The 26,817-nt window shown below is 47.4% G+C and overlaps 1 protein-coding gene across 4 annotated transcripts in view; it reads right to left on the bottom strand.

Annotated features, from left to right (window-relative positions):
• RASGRF2 (Ras protein specific guanine nucleotide releasing factor 2) overlaps positions 1-26,817 on the bottom strand; it is a 217,825-nt gene that overhangs the window by 106,819 nt on the left and 84,189 nt on the right. For all 4 annotated transcript variants that reach the window (XM_051854059.3, XM_051854060.3, XM_051854061.3 and 1 more), the window contains 3 exons: positions 8,863-9,116; positions 1,600-1,679; positions 1,000-1,193 (listed from right to left, as the gene is read on the bottom strand). In XM_051854059.3, the coding sequence (XP_051710019.3) occupies positions 1,000-1,193; positions 1,600-1,679; positions 8,863-9,116 (528 nt within the window). The remainder of the gene's footprint in view (positions 1-999; positions 1,194-1,599; positions 1,680-8,862; positions 9,117-26,817) is intronic.

Genomic DNA, 26,817 nt, shown 5'->3' with positions numbered 1-26,817 from the left:
TGGCAACACTTGCCCCGAACTGGTCCGATAGCCTGGCTGGGGATCATTTCACTACATCGTCCGTAACACGACATTCTTCCATGTTTCCAGAGTTCAACACATCCCAGCACAGCAGCAATCCATCTCCTCAAGACACAGCAGGAGTAAGAACACATTCACCTTCCCCCCCCCCCCAGCTGCCAGGCACCTCTCCTCTTCTGCCTCTAGACCCACCTCTGCCCCAGTATCCAGGCGCAAGCAAAACTCCAGGCTAGAAGCCCCTCAGCAGTGTAAACTAGGGCCACTTCTTCCACTGTGGCCTATGGCAAGGATGTGGAGTATCCTGGCCTCACCCCAGGGAGACACAAGAGGGGCAGAGGTGGCCCTGATGGCACTGTCTGCAGAGGGAAGCAGCAGGTGCATCCCACACCTGCTGAGGCAGCAGACGCCGTCAGGACTACCTCACCCCACTGGTCAAAGGACCACAAGGGAAGCAGGAGAGGGCGAACCGTGGAAGGAAACCCTCAGGTTTCTAGAAAGGGCAACCTCCCCCACCCCCAAGGCGTCCATGATTTCTCAGGCAAAGGCAGGAGGGGGTGATACCAAGAGAAGAGGCAGAGAGAAGAGGTTGCTCCCGGAACAATGGCTCTTCCAAGCTGGGGCCTGCAGAAGCCAGCAACACCCGTCGGTACCTGACTCTACAGCTCAGTTCCAGACTGTGCGGTCACCAGAGTGACCATATTTCTGCAAACCTTCTAATTTGTACACCTGCTAGAGGAGGAGACTCCATGAGAGAGGTCTGCGTGGAATCTTTCTAAAAGAGAGAACCATGGTGCTTTAAAAAAATATCATTCCTGCATGATCTCAAAAGTGCCCGGTCTGCCTACCTGTACTGGGCCCTGGGACAACGCACGGCAGCCCAGGGCCACACGCAAGCCACCCATGATGCATCTGTGCCGTGACCCTCATGGAGCCCAGGTGGCAGCCACGAGCTCAGGACACGCGCCGGGGCTGCCTCACCTGGAACATGGGGTAGGTGAGGAAGGTCTCCAGCATCCTCCCCTCGCAGGCAGGGTTGGCTTCGTACTGCTTCAGGAGTTTGTCAAAGTCTCTGTTCTGCTTACAGTTGGCAAGGACTTGGAGGCTGTACTGGTGATTGCGCACAAATTCTTGATAAATATTCAGCATGGGGAGCAAAATATCAAACAGATCAGCTGGGGGAAAAAAAGAAGCAAGAATGGCTGTTTCCCTTGGTAACTGGTAAATTATCCACACTCCACAGGGACAGCTAAGAGTGGCGCCACACACACACAGGACCCGGTGCCACACACACACACACGGGGCCACCAGCCTGTTGCCCGAATGATGGGCTGGGTAAGCCGACTCCTTCCCTCCAGCCCCAAGCCAACTGTGACGACCCAGAAGAGGGGACAGGTGAGCAGCAGAGTGGGACCCAGAGGACAGAAGGGCAGATTCCCAGAGGCGAAGGCAGCACTCGGGGCAGCGGCCGTGCAGACAGCGAGGGCTGAATGACGCAGTCCTCATCTCACTCCTCAATGCAGCCTTTCTTGGGGGCGGGGGGGGGGGGGTGGACACTGACTCTCAGAAGAACGCACTCACCCAAGATTAAAGTGGGCCAGTTGGCGATCCTTGCCTTCAGGCCTTGGTGAAAGATTTCATGGAGAAACATGATCGTCTCACTACAGAAAACGGAAGACATGCTTTAGTCACCGTACAGCGCTGACTTTGTAGAATCAGTTCACTGACTGCTCAGAGCCTGAACACACATGACAGACACATCTCAGGGCCTCCAACCCGTACCCTGGTGACAACACGAGTTAGGCTAACCTCCATAAAATAGCGTAGCTGCTACAGAGCCCAGAAACCTCTCAGACGAGCTTCCCATGTTGGAGAGCATCAGATCACGGTCCTAAACCCTCCCCATCAGTGTCCAGGAGGGTGTTCTGTCCCAGTGTGCACTTCAGCTGCCGGGAAGAAGGCTAACGCAGGATTCCTTTTCTTTTCAAACCTCATCGCAGACAACTCAGTGAGAGAAGTTCTTTCACCAAAATGAGTTTTGACACAAGAGTTGGGAGGACATGAGAGCAACATGTTGACAGGGCTCTACAATTATCCCTCATTTCAAGGCAGACATGTCCAAGAATCTTCTTTAGAGAGATGCGAAGGGGCTGGCAATGTGGCATGATGGGTTAAAGCACTGTTTACAAACAATGTCTGCATCTCATATCGGAGCGCTGGTTCCAGGCCAGGCTGTTCTGTTTCTATCTAGCGTCCTGGGAAACAGCGGATGATGGCCCAAGTCGTTGGGCACCTGCACCTCACACCGAAGACCCTGGTGGGGTTCCTGGCTCCTGGCTTCCCCATGGCCCAGACTGGCTGTTGCAGCCATTTGCAGAGTGAACCAGCAGAGGGAAGATTCACATTCAACCACTCTCCCTCTCGCTCTCCCTCTCCCCCACTCCTTTCATTACCCCCCTTTCTCTTTCCCTCTGTGTCATGCTGAATATATATATATATATATATATATATAAATCTTTAAAAACAAAGAGATACCAAAATGAGGGCTATGTGTAAATTAGAGAAATCAGTTTGTAAAAGGGTTATAATGGTAGCTGCCAAAGTCAAAATATCTTCTGCTTTCTCCTTATTAGAATGAACTGATTGCAATGAGCCTTTGAAGTCTCTTGTGGACTACACATGGGCACCGTCAAATACAGATTTATTCACCTCACTGACATGCTTTGGTTCACTGTCAGTCAAATTTCATTAAAACAGTCATCAACAAGAATTCCTTACTACTCCCCAGTGGTCCACGAGATAAAAGGCATTGCTTGGGGACTGCAATTTGTTTATCTTTCTTAGAAAAGCAGCTACGCAGTACTTATGATTCAAGGGTTTCAACCAGCTCTAGTTTGGTAGGTGTTAGACATCAGTCCATCCGTCTGCACGCCACCCTCCTTCCAGGTGGAGAGGGTGAACAGCTACAGCTACATTTCCCAGACTCCTTTGCAGCTATGGTCTGAATGTAAATCCCATTCCAGCAACAGATGCACTTGGCAAGCCATGGAGGGCCGAAGAGGCCATCTCCTGCTCCTGAGAGCCAGCCATGCAGATGTGAGTCTTAGGGTGATTTCCACACGCAGTCAGCCCCAGACTTGGTTTCTAGGAACCAGCTTCATGGGTTATAGGGACAGCTATGGCAGCTGTGGCAGTGGCAGCAATTTCTGTATATATTTACCCAATATAATACTACAATAAAAACAGGGAGATTTTCACTGATAAAACTTGTACTGCAATAAAAAATAACTGACCTGCCTAGAGTTCCTATTTCAAAGGCAACAACAGTGATGACAGCATCACCATTAGAGTCTCTTCAACCCACACTTCTTCAAACCCAGTCTAGAACTAAGTGTGGCACACGACTGCCAGTCTCATGAGCGCGAAGGCCTCACCATCCGGAAAAAGCTCCACACCTTGATTGTGAATTCAATCAATAGCAGAAACCTGGCCTTCTGGAAACCCAGAGAAAGCAAATCACCAGAGGCAGCTCTAAACCAGTGTGGCAGCAGGAGACGGTGGCAGGAGACGGTGACAGCAGGAGATGGAGGCAGCAAGAGATGGTGACAGCAGGAGACAGTGACGGCAGGAGACGGTGGCAGGAGACGGTGACAGCAGGAGACAGTGACGGCAGGAGACGGTGGCAGGAGACGGTGACAGCAGGAGATGGAGGCAGCAAGAGACAGTGGCAGCAGGAGACGGTGGCAGGAGACGGTGACAGCAGGAGATGGTGGCAGCAGGAGATGGTGACAGCAGGAGACGGTGACAGCAGGAGACGGTGGCGGCAGGAGACGGTGACAGCAGGAGACAGTGACTGCAGGAGACGGTGGCAGCAGGAGATGGTGACAGGAGACAGTGACAGCAGGAGATGGTGACAGCAGGAGATGGTGACAGCAGGAGATGGAGGCAGCAAGAGATGGTGGCAGCAGGAGACGGTGACAGCAGGAGACGGTGGCAGCAGGAGATGGTGACAGCAGGAGATGGTGACAGGAGACAGTGGCAGGAGATGGTGACAGCAGGAGATGGTGGCAGCAGGAGACGGTGACAGCAGGAGATGGTGACAGGAGACGGTGACAGCAGGAGATGGTGACAGCAGGAGATGGTGACAGGAGACGGTGACAGCAGGAGATGGTGGCAGCAGGAGATGGTGACGACAGGAGATGGTGACAGCAGGAGATGGTGACAGCAGGAGACGGTGACAGCAGGAGACGGTGACAGCAGGAGATGGTGACGACAGGAGATGGTGGCAGCAGGAGATGGTGATGACAGGAGATGGTGACAGCACTGTCAGAGACAGGAGACGGTGACAGCAGAAGGTGACAGGAGACGGTAACAGCAGGAGATGGAGGCAGCAGGAGATGGTGACAGCAGGAGACGGTGACAGCAGGAGACGGAGGCAGCACTGTCGGCGACAGCAGCTCACAGCCCTACCTGCTGTCGTCCAAACTGAGGAACACTGCACACTCGGGTGACTGAATAGCTCCAGGGCACTGCTCACACGCTTACGTAGAGCCATGGCCACTGCCACTCAAGTGGGACAATCTCCCACTTCCCCGCGACAGAACCACGGCTCTCCATGTCATCCGTGTCCCTTCAGTCATCACAGACCCCCAGGCACCTTCCTAACGCCCGAGATCTCAGCTCTGCGCTCGCTGCCGGGCCTTCCTCCAGCACTGCTCCTGACACAGGCCTGGAGACTCCAGCACGCAAACGGCATTCTCAGGCCTTCACACGTCTCCGCAGCTCTTGTCCTCCACCGGGAGTCCCTTGACCTCATCACTGTCATTGCCTGCACCCGTCACTGTGTTCTCTCAGCTTCCAGCTCACCGTCCCCACAGTCTCACAGCTCACTGGCCTTAGAACCCCAACTCAAACATCCACTCCCACCAGCAGAGCCGACATCCAGATCCCACACCTTCTCATGACCAAGCCTCCCCAAACCAGCTTTTCCCTCTCTGCCCTTTAGGTTCCACGGCTCATTATCATGATCTTTTCCTTGTGTGCACCTTCAACTCCCTTAGTCTTCTCTTACATCACCCAATTAACCTCACACAACACCGATCCCAGTTAAACCCAGCCCACTCCACTCTTCACTCACCTGCATCCACGCAGCTTCAAGTAGCCGAGCAGGCAGCCCTTCCGGTGGTCTCACTGGACAACCATGACCACGCATCCTAATAGGCTAACTGGGCTCACAACACTGCCCTGGGATGATCCATTCACTCACCTCCTACTCTCCTCTCCAGCTCCGTCCCAGACACTCCCAGTGCTGGCTCGAGCCCTTGATTTGTAACTCCACACGTCCACGTCCTCATCTTCCTGTGGGTGCCCCTACCTAGCACAGATGCCTGACTTGTGTAACACATCCTGTCCCTCTAGTCTATACACACTTGATGGCCCCGCCATTCTCCCCACTCTCTCCTGCATCATTCTCTTCTCATCTTCATAGCAACCCTCCTTGGAAGAGCCTTCTGTACCCACCTGCTCCAATTCCTAGCTTTCCTTTCATTCTCTCCTAAGCCCCTTCAAATTACACTTTCACTCCTCACCAAAGTCACCAACAAGCTCCCTGTTCTTACATCCATGCCAGTTCTGCTACTGTCTGCTACTACCCTAACCCTAACACTGACCCTGACCCTGACCCTAACCCTAACCCTAACCCTGACCCTTTGGGGCATGGTTACTCATAGCCCTCTGGCCTTGGCTCCTAGCACAGCCTGTTCTTGGGGCTATCAGCCTACAACTCCACCTCATCCCCTTCGCTCTTCTTTGCAGGCTCCTCTTAGCAGCTCAGGCATCAGGACGCACGCCCCTTCTCTCACCAGCCTGTACTCCTTCCTACGGTAACATCACTGAGAGCAGCCACTTTAACTGCTACCCCCATGGAACTGGACTCTCCAAGTGCTGTTGCCAGCCTGGGGTCCCACCCTGAGCCCCACACTCACGTCCAGACAATGGGACAGCCAATGGCATCTGCTGCTCAGCAGATCCAAGACAGCACCCGTCCTGTTCCCCTGAGCCTGCTCCTGGGTCAGCCTTCTCCATTTACCAAACAGCAACTCCCTTCTTCTAGTAGTTCACGCCAGAAACATTACAATCTGTCCTGTCATTTTTTTTTTTTTATTTTTGACAGGCAGAGTGGATAGTGAGAGAGACAGAGAGAAAGGTCTTCCTTTGCCGTTGGTTCACCCTCCAATGGCCGCCGCGGCCGGCGCGCTGCGGCCGGCGCACCGCGCTGATCCGATGGCAGGAGCCAGGAGCCAGGTGCTTTTCCTGGTCTCCCATGAGGTGCAGGGCCCAAGCACCTGGGCCATCCTCCACTGCACTCCCTGGCCACAGCAGAGGGCTGGCCTGGAAGAGGGGCAACCGGGACAGAATCTGGCGCCCCGACCGGGACTAGAACCCGGTGTGCCGGCGCCGCTAGGCGGAGGATTAGCCTAGTGAGCCGCGGCGCCGGCCTGTCCTGTCATTTTGCTTTCTCTCAAAACTCATGCCAAATCCTATGGGCTCTGTCTTAAAATAGACCCCAAACCCAACCACTTCTTGCTGCCTCCATTATAACCACTTCTTGCTAGGATTACTGGAATAGCCACTCAGGGGACTGCTCTGCCACGGTGTACGGGAGTTGCTAGCAGCCTGGTCTCCCTGCTGCCCCAGCCCCCTGCACTGTACAGCCTGCCCCTGTTGGCATCACTTGGCCACAGAACCCCCCTGGCTGCTTCCTCACCAACTGCACTTTATTCAAATGGTGGCCTATCTTTTAGCCCTTTCTAGAGACTAGCAATTAAAAAGACCACGGCACATCCACAGACTGTAACCCCACAAAGTGATTTTTTGTTTATAAAACAAACAAACAAAAAAGATAGAATATCCTTTAAGTATCAATGTGGAAAAAATCACCAGGAAATGTTGTGAAGTGAAAAAAAAAAAAATCCAGTGTATGTTAAAGGACATGACCTGTGTGTAAGAAGGCAGGGAATACAAGACTCTTCGTATGTGCTTGGCGCTCAATCCAGGACACGGCAAGGATTCTACAAAGTGACTGAAGAGCCAGGCATCAGGCCAGCAGCTGAAGAAACCCACATTCCCCAGCAGAGTGCCTGGGTTCAGTCGCAGCTGCTTCTTCACCCCAGCCCCCTGCTGGTGCCCAATCTGAGGCAGCGGGCGCCGGCCCAAGCTGGGTCCCTGCCAGCCGCATGGGAGACCCAGACTGAGTTCCTGGTTCCTCGCTTCAGCCTGGCCCAGCCCCGGCCACTGCAGGCATTAGGGGAGTGAGTCGGCACATGGAAGATCTCTCTCTCTCTCTCTCTCTCTCATTCTGTGTGTGTGTGTGTGTGTGTGTGACTGTCTTTCAAATATAAATAAATAAGTAAATACAAAAATCAATACATGTTTAAGAGAAATCAAACTGGTTACGCGTAAGGACTGAGGGGTGGTGTGGACAGATAAGATGATGGTGCAGTATCTCAATGATATTTCACGCTGTTTTGACTTCTGAATCGTGTGTGTATCAGCTACTCGAAATCAGAGTGCTAAACCTTGAGGTGAAACACCCAAGTCCTCTGTCTGCTCCATTTTCCCCTCCCCTCCTTTATTTCTCCCCATAGCCCTGATTGCCATAAAATACCACATGTTCCACTCAGTCACTGTTGTCAGTCTTCCCACATCAACATTCGAGTTCCAGGGAGGTGGAATTTTCTGCTTTGTGTACCCACTGCTCCTCAACAGCGTGGACACTCTGACTATTAAGTGAATCAGCTTAGCGGGTGTTCAGGCCTGTCCTCATCCCTGCTCCTCCTAACACACTTGTGGGCTTCCTGTGAATCATCCTCTGTGAACATCCACTCACCACCCCCATTTACGAGGGCGACTCCCGTCCCCAGTAAAGGCACTCACAGACCACGGCAAGAAAGCACACACCATATAGAGGAGAAAATTAGATCTCAAGACTCAAGAGACGGGGCTGGTGTTGGGTTAAGCCACTGTCCACAGCACCAGCATCCCATATGGGACCACTGAGTTCGAGTCCTGGCCATTCCACTTCTGACCCAACTCCCGGCCGATGGCCTGGGAAAGCAGCGGAAGATGGCCCGACTGCTTGGGCCCCCTATCCACATGCGAGACCCAGATGAAGCTCCTGCCTTCAGACAAGCCCAGTCCTGGCTGTCGCAGCCATCTGGGGAGTGAATCAGTGGATGAAATATCTCTGTCTCTCCCTCTCTCCATGTAACTCTTTTTTCTTTTAAAGATTCATTTTTTTTGTGTTTGAAAGAGTTACAGAGAGAGGTAGAGACAGAGAGAGAGAGAAAGGTCTTCCATCTGCTGGTTCACTCCCCAAATGGCCACAATAGTCAGAGCTGAGCCAATCTGAAGCCAGAAGCGTCTTCTGAGTCTCCCATGTGGGTGCACAGGCCCAAGCACTTGGGCCATCTTCCACTGCTTTCCCAGGCACATAAGCAGGGAGCTGGATCAGAAGTGGAGAAACCAGGACTTGAACTACTGCCATAGTAGCGGGAAAGGGGGAAGTTGCCAGTGTTCCAGGCCAGGGCTTCAACCCACTGCACCACAGCGCTGGCCCCCCATGTAGTTCTTTCAAATAAATAAATGAATGTTAAAAACAAGGAAAGACTCATGGGATGCGCCAGTGTGGACTAACAAGGAAACACAATGACGGCTTTCGGACTTTGACAGCATAAAGTGAGATGGATTTTTGAGACCTAATATTTAAGAGTAAAGTCAAAAAAATCTTTTTTCAAAACTACAAATGAGACTGTCACCCAGGTCACTAATGCCACAAAGACAAACCTGTTGAGAAAAATACTGCTGACATCATCGTGGCTGATGGGGGGCCTCTTGGAGCTGGCCGCCATGCGCAGGGGCCGGAGGAAGCCGTTGACCAGGACATGCAGCTGATGGACGTACTCGGACTCCGCCTCCACCATGGCAAACACGATCTGGTTCCGCTTGCGCATGCTCTCGGCGTGCGGGGAGCAGATGTAATCCTGCACGATGGTCTTCCACTTCCTGCGACACAGCCACCCTCGCATGAAGCTCTGCACCTGCACGACGAGAACAAACAGACCCTCGGGGTGGGTGCCGGCCTGCAGGAGCCCGTGGTCCAGGCATGGCCTCCTGCACTGTAGAACACGCTGCTCTTGCCTGGGGTGAACTGCACCGTGACCAAAGTATCGGTGGGCTGGGGCAGCACTGTGGTGCAGTGGGCTAAGCCTCCGCCTGCAGTGCCAGTGTCCCATATGGGCACTGGTTCATGTCCTGGCGGCTCCTCTTCGGATCCAGCTCTGTGCTAATGGTCTGGAAAGCAGCAGAGGACGGACTAAGTGCTTGGGTTGCTGCACCCACTTGGGAGACCTGGAAGAAGCTCCTGGCTTCTGATTGACCCAGTGTCAGCCTTTCTGGCCCCTCAGGGCGTGAACCAGCAGAAGGAAGACCTCTCTCTCTCTTGTCTCTCCCTCTCTCTGTAACTCTGCCTCTCAAATAAATAAATCAATCCTAAGAAAAGAAAAAGGAGAGCAGGTGTTTCCCAAAGAGCAGAAAAAAGGGATGATTTAGGAGATGTTTACCCCGTCTGTATGGATTCCACACCTAGCACCACACACCTGAACTTAGTTACTAGCATTTCAAGAGGGGAATACATTGAAGGTACAGAGAGCCATATGCTTTTATAACTGTCTTCAATTCTGGTCAAAAGATAAAACTTTTAATCACAGTGATGCTGAAGTGTGCAGTTCAGTCACAGCAGACCTTCAGGACGCATTCAGACTGAGAAACTGGGACCCCTACTCCTGAGCCAGTCCCATCACTCCCCCGCCCCCAGCCTCCACAAACACCACGGTCCCTCCCCGTCTGTGAATCTGACTACTGCAGAGACATGAGGTCACAGAAAACGCTCATTATGAAAATCCGATGGTTCCAAGAAGGCAGAACAGCGACAGGGTGGCCTGACCTACGACAGGCAAAATCAGTACACGAAGAAGAGAAAGTACACTCTCAGGGTAAAGCCGCAGGGAGGCCACAGTGGGGGTCCTGCAACGGCAGAGGAAACAGCCGGGCCTCTGTGGAAGGTGCAGACACGCAGCAAAGAGCAAGCACACAACGAAGGGCCCTGCAGCTTGGATCCAGAGAAACCGGCTGCTCTGGCAAGCAAGGTGAGAGGACAGGTGGTGACCACACTGATGATACACTGGGGACAGCCTGGTGACCACGCTGCTGACACCCTGGGGACAGCCTGGTGACCACACTGCTGCTACCCTGGGAACAGCCTGGTGACCACACTGCTGCTACCCTGGGAACAGCCTGGTGACCACACTGCTGCTACCCTGGGGACAGCCTGGTGACCACACTGCTGATACCCTGGGGACAGCCTGGTGGACTACACTGCTGATACTCTGGGGACAGCCTGGTGACCACACTGCTGCTACCCTGGGGACAGCCTGGTGACCACACTGCTGGTACACTGGGGATAGCCTGGTGACCACACTGCTGCTACCCTGGGGACAGTCTGGTGACCACACTGCTGATACCCTGGGGACAGCCTGGTGACCACACTGCTGATACCCTGGGGACAGCCTGGTGACCACACTGCTGCTACCCTGGGGACAGCCTGGTGACCACACTGCTGCTACCCTGGGGACAGCCTGGTGACCACACTGCTGCTACCCTGGGGACAGTCTGGTGACCACACTGCTGATATACCCTGGGGACAGCCTGGTGACCATACTGCTAATACCCTGGGGACAGCCTGGTGACCACACTGCTGCTACCCTGGGGACAGCCTGGTGACCACACTGCTGGTACCCTGGGGACAGCCTGGTGGACTACACTGCTGATAACCTGGGGACAGCCTGGTAACCACACTGCTGCTACCCTGGGGACAGCCTGGTGACCACACTGCTGCTACCCTGCGGACAGCCTGGTGACCACACTGCTGGTACACTGGGGATAGCCTGGTGACCACACTGCTAACACCCTGGGGACAGCCTGGTGACCACACTGCTGCTACCCTGGGGACAGCCTGGTGACCACACTGCTGACACCCTGGGGACAGCCTGGTGACCACACTGCTGCTACCCTGGGGACAGCCTGGTGACCACACTGCTAATACCCTGGGGACAGCCTGGTGACCACACTGCTGATACCCTGGGGACAGCCTGGTGACCACACTGCTGCTACCCTGGGGACAGCCTGGTGACCACACTGCTGCTACCCTGGGGACAGCCTGGTGACCATACTGCTGCTACCCTGGGGACAGCCTAGTGACCACACTGCTGCTACCCTGGAGACAGTCTGGTGACCACACTGCTGCTACCCTGGGGACAGTCTGGTGACCACACTGCTGATATACCCTGGGGACAGCCTGGTGACCACACTGCTAATACCCTGGGGACAGCCTGGTGACCACACTGCTGACACCCTGGGGACAGCCTGGTGACCACACTGCTGGTACCCTGGGGACAGCCTGGTGACCACACTGCTGGTACCCTGGGGACAGCCTGGTGACCACACTGCTAATACCCTGGGGACAGCCTGGTGACCACACTGCTGGTACCCTGGGGACAGCCTGGTGACCACACTGCTAATACCCTGGGGACAGCCTGGTGACCACACTGCTGCTACCCTGGGGACAGCCTGGTGACTACACTGATGATACCCTGGGGACAGCCTGGTGACCACACTGCTGATACCCTGGGGACAGTCTGGTGACCACACTGCTGACACCCTGGGGACAGCCTGGTGACCACACTGCTGATACCCTAGGGACAGCCTGGTGACCACACTGCTGACGCTCTGGGGACAGCCTGGTCACCACACTGCTGATACTCTGGGGACAGTCTGGTGACCACACTGCTGCTACCCTGGGGACAGCCTGGTGACCACACTGCTGATACCCTGGGGACAGCCTGGTGACCACACTGCTGATACCCTGGGGACAGCCTGGTGACCACACTGCTGATACCCTGGGGACAGCCTGGTGACCACACTGCTGGTACCCTGGGGACAGCCTGGTGACCACACTGCTGACACCCTGGGGACAGCCTGGTGACCACACTGCTGATACCCTGGGGACAGCCTGGTGACCACACTGCTGATACCCTGGGGACAGCCTGGTGACCACACTGCTGCTACCCTGGGGACAGCCTGGTGACCACACTGCTGCTACCCTGGGGACAGCCTGGTGACCACACTGCTGACACCCTGGGGACAGCCTGGTGACCACACTGCTGCTACCCTGGGGACAGCCTGGTGACCACACTGCTGCTACCCTGGGGACAGCCTGGTGACCACACTGCTGCTACCCTGGGGACAGCCTGGTGACCACACTGATGATACCCTGGGGACAGCCTGGTCACCACACTGCTGGTACCCTGAGGACAGCCTGGTGACCACACTGCTGCTACCCTGGGGACAGCCTGGTAGACACCACTGCCTTCAAGTCCGGCCTAGAAGCCTGAGGTGAACAGGGTGACTGCTCACCCAGATTAAAGAAACAAACGTGCCCCCTCCGCCCCCATAGTAGTGACCTGTGTCCAGCTGTGTGAGGGCTGGTGCCACTTTTGGACATAAGCAGGTAGCAGCTGCTCCAGCTCTTGTGTGCACACCCAGAAACTAGCAGGGTCACTCCCACCTGGTCAGCAGGGGCATCCAGGGCAGCTCAGTAGCAACAGGCAGCCATGGTTTCCACCTCCACAGCTGCACCCACGGCCAGGGGTGGGGAGGGGGAGCCACTGCAATGGCAGGGAAGTGCTGCCTGCGGGGACCCTGGTACATGCCCAACACGACTGTAAAGTGACTGGGGCTGCGGCCGGCTGGCAGTGTGCACGTGTGTGATCCAGGGCTTTTATCGAGGGAAAAACCTGCATTCCCTACTGGCTTTGAGTCTGGCTCGGAGGATCGGGCCCGATCCACCAGGGTGGAACACACACAGGCAGCGGCTCTGGGACCCCTTCCATCTCTGTAGACAGGGCAGGCTAGCAGGATGGAGTGGACCCTCTTGCACTCCTTGACCATGGAAGCCCTGGGTGCTGAGATTGAAAACACTGTGACTACGTGAGAGGAGGCAGGGTGTAGCTGGGTCTCTGGTCATCAACGGGTGCTGCCGCACACTCTCGGAGCTCCTTGGTTGTCTAGAGCAGCACATTGCAGGGGAACCATGCTCACAGTGAGGACTGCACAGATATGTGAGGTTCATCTGGGGTTGCGGATGAGTGTTGAACGCACTGGGTGTTAACACCCAGGCATTGCTCAGCTTGGAGGAGAGGAGGTAAGAGGGTGATCACACCCACAGAGGTGACCATTCCTCTCCCTCCTGTTATCCAGAGGAGAGCTACCACCCTCAACTTGAGTGTCGTCTGGATACTCACCCCATGCTGGAGCACTGACCAGAGCTCCCTGGCCACACCCACCACACACCTCTTGATATTCACTGAAAGTGCAGACAGTCCACTATGTCACAGTGGCATAACTCAAAGATAAAAGCCATCAGAAGAAAAAATAAAACAATTAATTCCACAAATGCCTAAAAATGAATGCAGAAATTCAAAAACAAGAATAAGGAAGACACCATGACCCCCTGCAAAGAAACACAATATTTCAATGTTAGTATGCGGAGATAAGAGATTGATGAAAATGCCAGAAAAGGAGTTCAAAAATTAGTCATAGGATTACTCAAACACAACCATAAGCAGATCCACAAACTAAAGAAAACCATACATGATATGAATGAAAATATTCCCCATGAAATTGAGATTTTAAAGAGAAATCAAAATAATATTATATATGAGGAATTCAATAGATCAAATATAAAATGTGGTGAAAAGCCTTAACAACAGACTTGGTAAGGCAGAATAAAGAATATCCGAGCTAGGAAGACGTTTGTCTTCTGGAAATCATTCAGTCAGAACAGAAAAACCAAGAAGAATTAGAAAACTTAAAAACAATATTGGATATTTATGGGATACTATCAAACAATCCAACATATGAGTCTTAGAAGTTCCTGAGGTGTGAAAAGAGAAAGGACTAGAGGCCTATTCAGAGAGATTCTTACAGAAAACTTCCCTAATTTGGAGAAAGAAAGGGACATCCAAGTAAAGGAAAGTAAAGGAAGCACATAGAACTCCTAACAGACATGACCTAACAGACATAACAAAAGATTTTCACCATGACACACTGCAGTCAAACTCTCCACAGTAAAACATGAAGAAAAGATTCTAAAATGTGGACAAGAGAAACACCAGATTACTCTCAGAGGATCTCCAATTAGACTCACAGTTGACTTCTCATCAGAAACCTAATAGGCTAGAAGAGAATGGCAAGATGTAGTATAAGTCTTAAGAGAAAAAAATTGTCAACCCAGAATACTGTACCCTGCAAAGCTCTCATTTATGAATGATGGTGAAATAAAAATCTTCTACAGCAAACAGAAATTCAAAGAATTAGTCACCACTCATCTAGCCTTACAAAAAAAAAATGCTAAAGGATGTGCTACACACAGAAACACAGCAAGAAAGCCATCATCAGGAAATAATGATAGAAAATCCCTCAGTAAAAGTCCAAAAGAATTCCAAAATAAATAATAGGAATATTCATGGAAAAATGGCAAAGCCAGGTCTTTACTTATCACTACACCTTAAATGTAAATGGCCTCAATTCTCTAGTTAAAACATACAGACCAGCTGAATGGATTAAAAAAAAACAAAACCCATCTATTTGGTACCTACAAGAAACACATCTCACTAACAAAGATACATGCAGACTGCAAGTCAAAGGATGGAAAAAGATATTCCATGTTAACAGAAGGCAAAAAAGTGCAGGTGTAGGTATCCTAATATCAGACAAAATAGGCTTTAACACAAAAACTGTTAAAAGACATAGAGAATGGTACTATGTAATAAGGGATCAATTCAACATGAAAATAAACTATATATAATGTAAATGCACCCAATTACAGGGAGCCTGGCTATTCACAAGGACTGTTAACAGATTCTACCAAAGGAAGACATAGACTCCAACACAATTGTAATGGGGGACTTCAACACACCACTTTCATCAATGGATAGATCAATCAGACAGAAAATCAACAAAGAAACAACAGAGCTAATATAAACTACAGACCAAATGGACCCAATCAATACCTACAGAACTTTGCATCCCACAGTTGCAGAATACCCATTCTTCTTGGCGCACAGAACTTTCTCTAGGAAAGACCATATACTAGGCCATAATGCAAGTCTCTGGAAATTCAAAAAATTCAAAATCATACCACGCATCTTCTGTGATCACAATGGATTGAGCTGGAAATAAACAACTCAATAATCTATAGAACATGTGCAGACACATGGAGACTAAACAACATGCTCCTTAATGAACAGTGGGTCAGAGAAGAAATCAAAAGAAAAATAGGGGCCAGTGGTATGGAGCAGCAAGTTGAAGATCTGGCCTGAAGTGCCGGCATCCCACATGGGCGCCGGTTGTAGTCCTGACTGCTCTTCTTCAGATCCAGCTCTCTGCTACGGCCTGGGAAAGCAGTAGAAGATGGCCCAAATCCTTGGGCCCTGCACCCACATGGGAGACCAGGAAGAAGCTCCTGGTTCCTGACTTCAGACCAGCAGAGCTCCGGCCATTGTGGCCATCTGGAGAGTGAACCAGCAGATAGAAGACACCTCTCTCCCTCTCTCTCTCTCTCTCTCTCTCTCTCTAACTCTGTCTTTCAAATAAAAAAAATAAATCTTTTTTAAAAAAAGAAAAATAAAAAAATTCCTGGAAACGAATGAAGACAATACATCATAGAAAAATTTATGGGATATAGAAAAAGCAGTGTTAAGAGAGAAATTTATAGCAGTTGGTGCCTACATGAAAAAACGGGAAAGTCACCAAATAAATGAGCTATCAAGGCATCTCAAGAACCTAGAAAAACAACAATAAACCAAACCTCAAATTAGTAGGAAGAAAGAAATAATTAAAATGAGAGAACAAACAAAAAAATGGAACAAAAAAAAAAGCAATACAAAAGATGAATGAAATTAAGAGCTGGTTTTTTGAAAAGAATAAAGTTGACATACCACTGGTCCAACTAACCAAAAAAAGAGAGAGATGACCCAAATCAATAAAATCATAGATGAAAAATGAAATGTAACAAGAGATACCACAGAAATAAAAAGAACCATCAGGAATTACTACAAAGAGGTATATATCAACAAACTGGGAAACCTAGAAGAAATGCACAGATTCCTAGACACACAAAACCTACCTAAATTCAGCCATGAAGACAAAAAAAAAATTAAACAGACCCATAAGCAAGAGGGAAATTGAATCAGTAACAAAGCCCTTCCCAACAAAGAAATGCCCAGGACCGGATGAATTCACTGCTGAAGTCTACCAGACATTTAAAGAAGAACTAACTCCAATTCTTCTCAAGCTATTCAAAACAGCTGAGAGGGAAGGTATCCTCCCAAACTCCTTCATTGAAGCCAGCATTACCTTAATTCCTAAACTAGAAAAAGAAACAACAGAAAAAGAATTACAGACCAATTTCCCTGATGAACACAGATGCAAAAATCCTCAACAAAATTCTGGCCAATTGAATCCAACACATCAGAAAGATCATTCACCCAGACCAAGTGGGATTTATCCCTGGTATGCAGGGATGGTTCAACATCTGAATATCAACAAATATGATACATAACATTAACAAACTGAAGAACAAAAAAACATATGGTTATCTCAATAGACACAGAGACAGCATTTAATAAAATACAACATCCTTTCATGATGAAAGCCTTAAACAAATTGGGTAAAGAAGGAACATTCCTCAACATATTCAAGGCAATTTATGGCAAACCCATACCCAGCATCTAACTGAATGGGGAAAAATTGGAGGCATTCCCACTAAGATCTAGAACCAGACAAGGATTGCTATTCAGAACAGTCATGGAAGTTTTAGCCAGAGACATTAAGCAAGAAAAAGAAATCAAAGGGGTACAAATTGGGAAGCAGGAAGGAACATGATCCTTATTTGCAGAGGACATGATTCTACATATAGGGGATCCAAAAGACTCCACCAAGAGTCAACTAGAACTCATAAGAGTTTGGCAAACTAGCAGAATATAAAATCAACACACAAAAATCAGTAGCCTTTGTATACACAGACAATACCATAGCTGAGAAAGAACTTCTAAGATCAATTCTATTCATAATATCCTCCAAATAATTTAAACACCTTGGAATAAATTTAAACAAAGATGTCTAATATCTCTGCAATGAAAACTACCAAACATTAAAGAAAGAAACAGAAGAAGATGTAAAAATGTGTAAAAATCGGCCGGCACCGTGGCTCACTACGCTAATCCTCCACCTAGTGGCGCCAGCACACCGGGTTCTAGTCCCGGTCGGGGTGCTGGATTCTGTCCCGGTTGCCCCCTTCCAGGCCAGCTCTCTGCTGTGGCCCGGGAGTGCAGTGGAGGATGGCCCAAGTGCTTGGGCCCTGCACCTGCATGGGAGACCAGGAAAAGTACCTGGCTCCTGCCTTCGGATCAGTGCAATGCGCTGGCCGCGGCGGCCACTGAAGGGTGAACCAACGGCAAAAAGGAAGACCTTTCTCTCTCTCTCTCTCTCTCTCTCTCACTGTCCACTCTGCCTGTCAAAAAATAAAAAAAAATGTGTAAAAATCTTCCATGTTCATGGATTGGAAGAATCAATACTATCAAAATGTCCATACTAACAAAAGCAATTTATAGATTCAAAGCAATCCCAATCAAAATACCAACATTGTTCTCAGATTTAGAAAAAAATGCTGTTAAAATTCATATGGAAACACATAAAACCCCAAATAGCTAAAACATCTTAAACAACGAAAACAAAGCTGGAGGCATTACAATACCAGATGGCAAGACATACTACAGGGGGCCAGCATGGTGGCATGGCAGGTGAAGCTGCTGCCTGTAGTGCAGGCATCCTATATGGGCACCAGTTCATGTCCCAGCTGTTCTGCTTCCAATCCAGCTCTCTGCCATGGCCTGGAAAAGCAGTAGAGAATGGCCCAGGTCCTTGGGCCCCTGTACCCACATGGGAGACTGGAGGAGGCTCCTGGCTTCGTATCAGCACAGCTCTGGCTGTTGCGGCCAGTTGGGGAGTGAGCCAGTGGACAGAAAGCCTCTCTCTCTCTCTCTGTCTCTCCTACTTTCTCTGTGTAACTCTGACTTTCCAGTAAATAAATAAATCTTAAAAAAAAAAGACGGGGGCGGAGCCAAGATGGCGGAATAGTGAGGGCGCGCACCGATAGTCCGGGAAAATTTAGTTTAATAAAAGGGGAGTTACGGTAGCCTCAGAAAAAAGAACCAGGAAAATATTGCAGACAAAACTCTTCTGGATCCAGTGGGCGTGAATCGGAGGACCTACTGGGAGAACAAGGTCGCCCACCGCGCGCGAAAGCCGAACCGCAGGACCGAGCCGCGGGACTGAGCCGCGGAAGCCGAGCCGCGGGACTGAGCTGCGCAAGCTGCAGGGTCTGCGCGCAAGTGCTCGAAGGGGAGTGCAACAGCGGGGAGACTTGGGAAGTCCAGGGCTCCGAGTCCACACATCGGCGCTGGAAGGGGAGCAGACCTGCGTGGAGAGCGTGGGAGCCCACAGTTCGGGACATCAGCGGCAGACTCAACACACCAGCGCTGGAACGCGAGGTGAGCCGAACCTCAATAACCCGAGACACCGGCAGGCAAGCGGAGAGAGGAGACTAGAGGGAACGACCCCCGGGGCGGGGGGGACTTCACCAAGCTAACTGGAAGAGAGAGAGAGGGAAAAAAAAAAAAAAGGTGACTGGTATGGACACGGGTTTCTCTCTCTCCGCTCACCTCTCAAGGGCGAGCAAGACAAAGAGCAGGCGCCATCTTGGACATACGTCATAAGCAGAGCGACCTCAGGTCTGCACCGGCCCTGAGCCTAGCAGTAAAACCTGACTCTGGGTGGGGCGAATTAACAGGAGATTAGGACTTAGTAAATTTATGGTGCTACTGAACGGAGACTGTGAAAAAAGAGACGGTGGGGGAGAGAACTCACGGAATTCACGTGAGCACTCTCCAGAGACGCTACAATTCCGTAACTTTGGCAACCCAGTGGGAGACTGAAGGAGAATTTGAGCCCACTCTAAGGGCCGAACAGATTCCCTGTGTGGTCCTTGGGAAAGAGCTTCTGATCTCTGGCTCCTGTGGGTATATCATTTGCCTGCTAACTACCTCCAACTTTGTTCAGCTGTGCAGAATAACTTCCCTGTTGAATCAAAAAAAAAAGAGAGAGAGAGAGAGAGAGAGAGAGGTTTACCACGCCTAACCTGGGAGTGTCACCTTTGGCACACCAAACAGAGCTCTCAGGCCACACCCATCTCAAGCCCTAAGGCTCCATCAAAAACAGATAGTCCACTTAATCTAGAGTCATAGTATAACAAGAAAAAGCACCACAGTGAAGAAACCAAATATCTCCAATATGACAAATAACAAACGCAAAAACCAAGGTAATAAAAACAAGGAAGTCACCATGAAGCCCTCAAATGAAAAAGACACCCCAATTCAAGATTATGAGGATGATGACATAGAAGAAATGCAAGAAGCAGATCTCAAAAAATTGATAAGAACATTAAGAAGTTCTCAAAAACAAATTCTTGAACTACAGAAATCCTTAATGGACAAGATAGAAAATCTCTCTCGTGAAAATGAAATATTAAGGAGGAATCAAAATGAAACGAAACAACTAGTACAACAGGAAACTGGGATAGTGACTGAAGTGAAGAATTCAATAGATCAAATGAAAAACACAACAGAGAGCCTTACAAACAGAATGGGAGAAGCAGAAGAGAGAATATCGGACTTAGAAGACAGAGAACAGGAAAGGATACAGTCAGACCAAAGAAAAGAAGAGGAAATTAGGAATCTAAAACATATTGTCGGGAATCTTCAGGATACTATTAAAAAACCCAACATTCGGGTTCTAGGAGTTCCTGAAGGCATGGAGAGGGAGAAAGGATTAGAAGGCCTTTTTAGTGAGATATTAGCAGAAAATTTCCCAGGTTTGGAGAAGGACAGAGAAATCCTAGTACAGGAAGCTCACAGAACCCCTAATAAACACGACCAAAAGAGACCCTCACCACGGCACGTTGTAATTAAACTCTCCACAGTGAAACATAAAGAAAAGATCCTAAAATGTGCAAGAGAGAAACGTCAGATTACTCTCAGAGGATCTCCAATCAGACTCACAGCTGACTTCTCATCAGAAACTCTACAAGCTAGGAGGGAATGGCAAGATATAGCCCAGGTACTAAGAGAGAACAACTGCCAGCCCAGAATATTATATCCTGCAAAGCTATCATTTGTGAATGAAGGTGAAATAAAGACTTTTCATAACAAACAGAAATTGAAAGAATTTGTTGCCACTCGTCCAGCCCTGCAAAAGATGCTTAAAGATGTGTTACACACAGAAACAAAGAAACACGGTCATCAATATGAAAGAAGGTAAAGGAAGGAAACCAAGGAAGGAAAGCTCACAGCAAAAGATCACAGGGAATTCAAAGCATATATTAGAACTTATCTTTGGCAAATGGCAGGGCAAAGTTACCACTTATCATTAGTCACATTGAACGTGAATGGCCTGAACTGTCCAGTTAAAAGACACCGTTTGGCTGATTGGGTTAAAAAACAAAACCCATCTATTTGCTGCTTACAAGAAACACATCTTTCCAACAAAGATCCATACAGACTGAAAGTGAAAGGCTGGAAAAAGATATACCATGCCAACAGAAATGAAAAAAGAGCGGGCGTAGCCATCTTAATATCAGACACCATAAACTTTACCACAAAAACCATTAAGAGAGACAAAGAGGGACACTACATAATGATTAAGGGATCAATTCAACAGGAAGATATAACAATTATCAATGTATATGCACCTAACTACAGGGCACCGGTTTATCTAAAAGATTTGTTAACGGACTTAAAGGGAGACTTAGACCCCAATACAATAGTACTGGGGGACTTCAATACTCCACTCTCAGAAATAGACAGATCAATAGGACAGAAGATCAACAAGGATACAGTAGATTTAAACGACACTATAGCCCAAATGGATCTAACAGATATATACAGAACTTTCAATCCTACAGCTAAAGATTATACATTCTTCTCAGCAGTACATGGAACCTTCTCTAGGATTGACCACATACTAGGCCATAAAGCAAGTCTCAGCAAATTCAAAAGAATTAGAATCATACCATGCAGCTTCTCAGACCATAAAGGAATGAAGTTGGAAATGAACAACTCAGGAATCCCTAGAGCATACGCAAACACATGGAGATTGAACAACATGCTCCTGAATGAACAATGGGTCATAGAAGAAATCAAAAGAGAAATCAAAAACTTTCTGGAAGTAAATGAGGATAACAGCACAACATACCAAAACTTATGGGACGCAGCAAAAGCAGTGTTAAGAGGAAAGTTTATATCAATAGGTGCCTACATCAAGAAATTGGAAAGGCACCAAATAGATGAGCTTTCTATTCACCTCAAGGATCTAGAAAACCTACAGCAAACCAGACCCAAATCTAGTAGGAGAAGAGAAATAATTAAAATCAGAGAAGAAATCAACAGGATTGAATTAAGAAAAACATTACAAAAAATCAGCCAAACGAGGAGCTGGTTTTTTGAAAAAATAAACAAAATTGACACCCCATTGGCCCAACTAACTAAAAAAAGAAGAGAAAAGACCCAAATCAATAAAATCAGAGATGAAAAAGGAAATGTAACAACAGACACCACAGAAATAAAAAGAATCATCAGAAATTACTACAAGGACTTGTATGCCAGCAAACAGGGAAACCTATCAGAAATGGATAGATTCCTGGACACATGCAACCTACCTAAATTGAACCAGGAAGACATCGAAAACCTAAACAGACCCATAACTGAGACAGAAATTGAAACAGTAATAAAGGCCCTCCCAACAAAGAAAAGCCCAGGACCAGATGGATTCACTGCTGAATTCTACCAGACATTTAAAGAAGAACTAACTCCAATTCTTCTCAAACTATTCAGAACAATTGAAGAAGAGGGAATCCTCCCAAATTCTTTCTATGAAGCCAGCATCACCTTAATTCCTAAGCCGGGAAAAGATGCAGCACTGAAAGAGAATTACAGACCAATATCCCTGATGAACATAGATGCAAAAATCCTCAATAAAATTCTGGCCAATAGAATGCAACAACACATCAGAAAGATCATCCACCCAGACCAAGTGGGATTTATCCCTGGTATGCAGGGATGGTTTAATGTGCGCAAGACAATCAATGTGATACACCACATTAACAGACTGCAGAAGAAAAACCATATGATTCTCTCAATAGATGCCGAGAAAGCATTTGATAAAATACAACACCCGTTCATGATGAAAACTCTAAGCAAACTGGGTTTGGAAGGAACATTCCTCAATACAATCAAAGCAATCTATGAAAAACCCACAGCCAACATCCTATTGAATGGGGAAAAGTTGGAAGCATTTCCACTGAGATCTGGGACCAGACAGGGATGTCCACTCTCACCACTGCTATTCAATATAGTTCTGGAGGTTCTAGCCAGAGCTATTAGGCAAGAAAAAGAAATTAAAGGGATACAAATTGGGAAGGAAGAACTCAAACTATCCCTCTTTGCAGATGACATGATTCTTTATTTAGGGGACCCAAAGAACTCTACCAAGAGACTATTGGAACTCATAGAAGAGTTTGGCAAAGTAGCAGGGTATAAAATCAATGCACAAAAATCAACAGCCTTTGTATACACAGACAATGCCATGGCTGAGGAAGAAATTCTAAGATCAATCCCATTCACAATAGCTACAAAAACAATCAAATACCTTGGAATAAACTTAACCAAGGACGTTAAAGATCTCTACGATGAAAATTACAAAACCTTAAAGAAAGAAATAGAAGAGGATACCAAGAAATGGAAAAATCTTCCATGCTCATGGATTGGAAGAATCAATATCATCAAAATGTCCATTCTCCCAAAAGCAATTTATAGATTCAATGCAATACCAATCAAGATACCGAAGACCTTCTTCTCAGATCTGGAAAAATTGGTGCTGAAATTTATATGGAGGCACAAGAGACCTCGAATAGCTAAAGCAATCTTGTACAACAAAAACAAAGCCGGAGGCATCACAATACCAGATTTCAGGACATACTACAGGGCAGTTGTAATCAAAACAGCATGGTACTGGTACAGAAACAGAAGGATAGACCAATGGAACAGAATTGAAATACCAGAAATCAACCCAAACATCTACAGCCAACTTATATTTGATCAAGGATCTAAAACTAATTCCTTGAGCAAGGACAGTCTATTCAATAAATGGTGCTGGGAAAATTGGATTTCCACGTGCAGAATCATGAAGCAAGACCCCTACCTTACACCTTACACAAAAATCCACTCAACATGGATTAAAGACCTAAATCTACGACCTGACACCATCAAGTTACTAGAGAACATTGGAGAAACCCTTCAAGATATTGGCACAGGCAAAGAGTTTCTGGAAAAGACCCGGGAGGCACAGGCAGTCAAAGCCAAAATCAACTATTGGGATTGCATCAAATTGAGAAGTTTCTGTACTGCAAAAGAAACAGTCAGGAGAGTGAAGAGCCAACCGTCAGAATGGGAAAAAATATTTGCAAACTATGCAACAGATAAAGGGTTAATAACCAGAATCTACAAAGAGATCAAGAAACTCCACAAAAACAAAACCAACAACCCAATTAAGAGATGGGCCAAGGACCTCAATAGACATTTTTCAAAAGAGGAAATCCAAATGGCCAACAGGCACATGAAAAAATGTTCAAGGTCATTAGCAATCAGAGAAATGCAAATCAAAACCACAATGAGGTTCCACCTCACCCCGGTTAGAATGGCTCACATTCAGAAATCTACCAACAACAGATGCTGGCGAGGATGTGGGGAAAAAGGGACACTAACCCACTGTTGGTGGGAATGCAAACTGGTTAAGCCACTATGGAAATCAGTCTGGAGATTCCTCAGAAACCTGAAGATAACCCTACCGTTCGACCCAGCCATCCCACTCCTTGGAATTTACCCAAAGGAATTTAAATTGGCAAACAAAAAAGCGGTCTGCAGCCTAATGTTTATTGCAGCACAATTCACAATAGCTAAGACCTGGAACCAACCTAAATGCCCATCAACGGTAGACTGGATAAAGAAATTATGGGATATGTACTCTTTAGAATACTATACTGCAGTAAGAAACAACGAAATCCAGTCATTTGCAACAAAATGGAGGAATCTGGAACACATCATGCTGAGTGAAATAAGCCAGTCCCAAAGGGACAAATACCATATGTTCTCCCTGATCGGTGACAACTGACTGAACACCAAAAAGGAAACTTGTTGAAGTGAAAGGGACACTATGGGAAACGGTGACTTGATCAGCATAGCCCTGACTGTTAATGAACAACTTAATACATTATCCCTCTTAGTAGTTTTTTTGTCTGTTCTACTTAATATGACTGATTTAATTCTGTAATTAATACACAGTTATTCTTAAGTGTTGAAATTTAACTGAAATGTGATCCCTGTTAAACATAAGAGTGGGAATAAGAGAGGGAAGAGATATATAATTTGGGACATGCTCAAGCTGACTTGCCCCAAATGGTAGAGTTAGAAACATACCAGGGGACTCCAATTTAATCCCATCAAGGTGGCATGTACCAATGCCATCTCACTAGTCCAAGTGATCAATTTCAGTTCGCAATTGATCATAATGAAAGGACTAAGAGTCAAAGGGAGCACATAAGCAAGTCTAGTACCTGCTAACACTAACCGATAGAATAAATAAAGGGGAGAGTGATCCAACATGGGAAGTGAGATACTCAGCAGACTCATAGAATGGCAGATGCCCTAAATAGCATTCTGGCCTCAGAATCAGCCCTAAAGGCATTCAGATCTGGCTGAAAAGCCCATGAGAGTATTTCAGGCATGGAAAGCCAAGACACTCTGGCAAAAGATCTCTGTGAGTGAGATCTCAGTGGAAAGAACAGGTCTTCAAAGAAGGAGGTACCTTTCTCTGAAGGGAGGAGAGAACCTCCACTTTGACTATGACCTTGTCTAAACAAGATAAGAGTCGGAGAACTCAAGGGGCTTCCATAGCCTTGGAAACTCATGACTGGAGCATAGGGAGATTACTGATGCCATAGACAGGAGTGTCAATTGGTAAAGTCAACAACAGGAGTCACTGTGCACTTACTCCTCATGTAGGATCTCTGTCCTTAATGTGCTGTGCATTGAGATTTAATGCTATAACGAGTACTCAAATAATATATTTCACTTTGTGTTTCTATGGGGGTGCAAACTGTTGAAATCTTTACTTAATGCATACTAAACTGATCCTCTGTAAAAAAAAAAAAAAAAAAAAAAAGAAACTATCAACTCCCAACTTGACTCTCACTGGGATTAAACATGACAATAGGTCTGATCTGATTTCATCATCATTAAAAAAAATCATCTATTATTTTTCACTTTATGTTTCTGTGTGGGAGCAAACTGTTGAAATCCTTACTTAATGTATACTAAGCTGATCTTCTGTATATTAAGATAATCGAAAATGAATCTTGATGTGAATGGAAGGGGAGAGGGAGTGGGAAAGGGGAGGGTTGTGGGTGGGAGGGACGGTATGGGGGGGAAGCCATAGTAATCCATTATTCGTACTTTGGAAACGTATATTCATTAAATAAAAGTTAAAAAAAAAAAAGAAAATAATTGAAGCAAAAAAAAAAAAAAAAGACATACTACAGAACAATTATAATTAAAAGAGCCCAGTACTGGTACAAAAATAGACATGTAGACAATTGAAACAGAATATACACTTCTGAAATCAATCCATGAATCTATAACCAACTTATCTTTGACAAAGGAGCAAATATCAATCCCCAGAGCAAAGTCTCTTCAACAAGTGGTACTGGGAAAACTGGATCTCTACACACAGAAGTATGAAACAAGACCCCTACTTTACACTTTACACAAAAATCCACTCAAAATGGATCAGTAACCTAACTCTATGACCTGATACCATCAAATTACTAGAGAACGCTTGAGGAATCCTACAAGACATTGGCATAGGGGAAGACTTCTTGGAAAAGACTCCAGAAACACAGGCAATCAAAGCTAAAATTAACAAATGGGATTACATCAAACCAAGAAGCTTCTACACTGCAAAACCACTCAGCAAAGTGAAGAGGCAACTGACAGAATGGAAGAAAATATTTGCAAACTATACAACTGATAAAGGATTAATAACCAAAATATATAAAAAGCTGAAGAAACTCGACAACAACAAAACAAGCAATCCAGTTAAGAAATGGGCAATGGACCTGAACAGACATTTTTCTAGAGAGGAATTTCAAATGGCAGACACATGAAAAATGCTTAGGATCACTAGCCATCAGGCAAATGCAAATCAAAACCACAATGAGGTTTCACCTCACCGCAGTCAGAATGGCTCTCATACAGAAGTCAACAAACAAATGCTGCCAAGGATATGGAGAAAAGAGTACCCTAATCCACTGTTGGTGGGAATGTAAACTGTTAAAGCCACTGTGGAAGACAGTATGGAGAATCCTCAGAAATCTGAATGTAGACCTACCATAGGACCCAGTCACCCCACTCTGAAATTTCCCCAAAGGAAATGAAATCAGTATATGAAAGAGTT

Source organism: Oryctolagus cuniculus, chromosome 14, assembly GCF_051225735.1.
Source record: "Oryctolagus cuniculus isolate XC-2025 breed Fujian yellow rabbit chromosome 14, ASM5122573v1, whole genome shotgun sequence".
Lineage (NCBI taxonomy): Eukaryota > Metazoa > Chordata > Mammalia > Lagomorpha > Leporidae > Oryctolagus > Oryctolagus cuniculus.
Note: the sequence above shows the minus strand (reverse complement) of the source record. Positions and strands in the feature narration are given on the sequence as shown.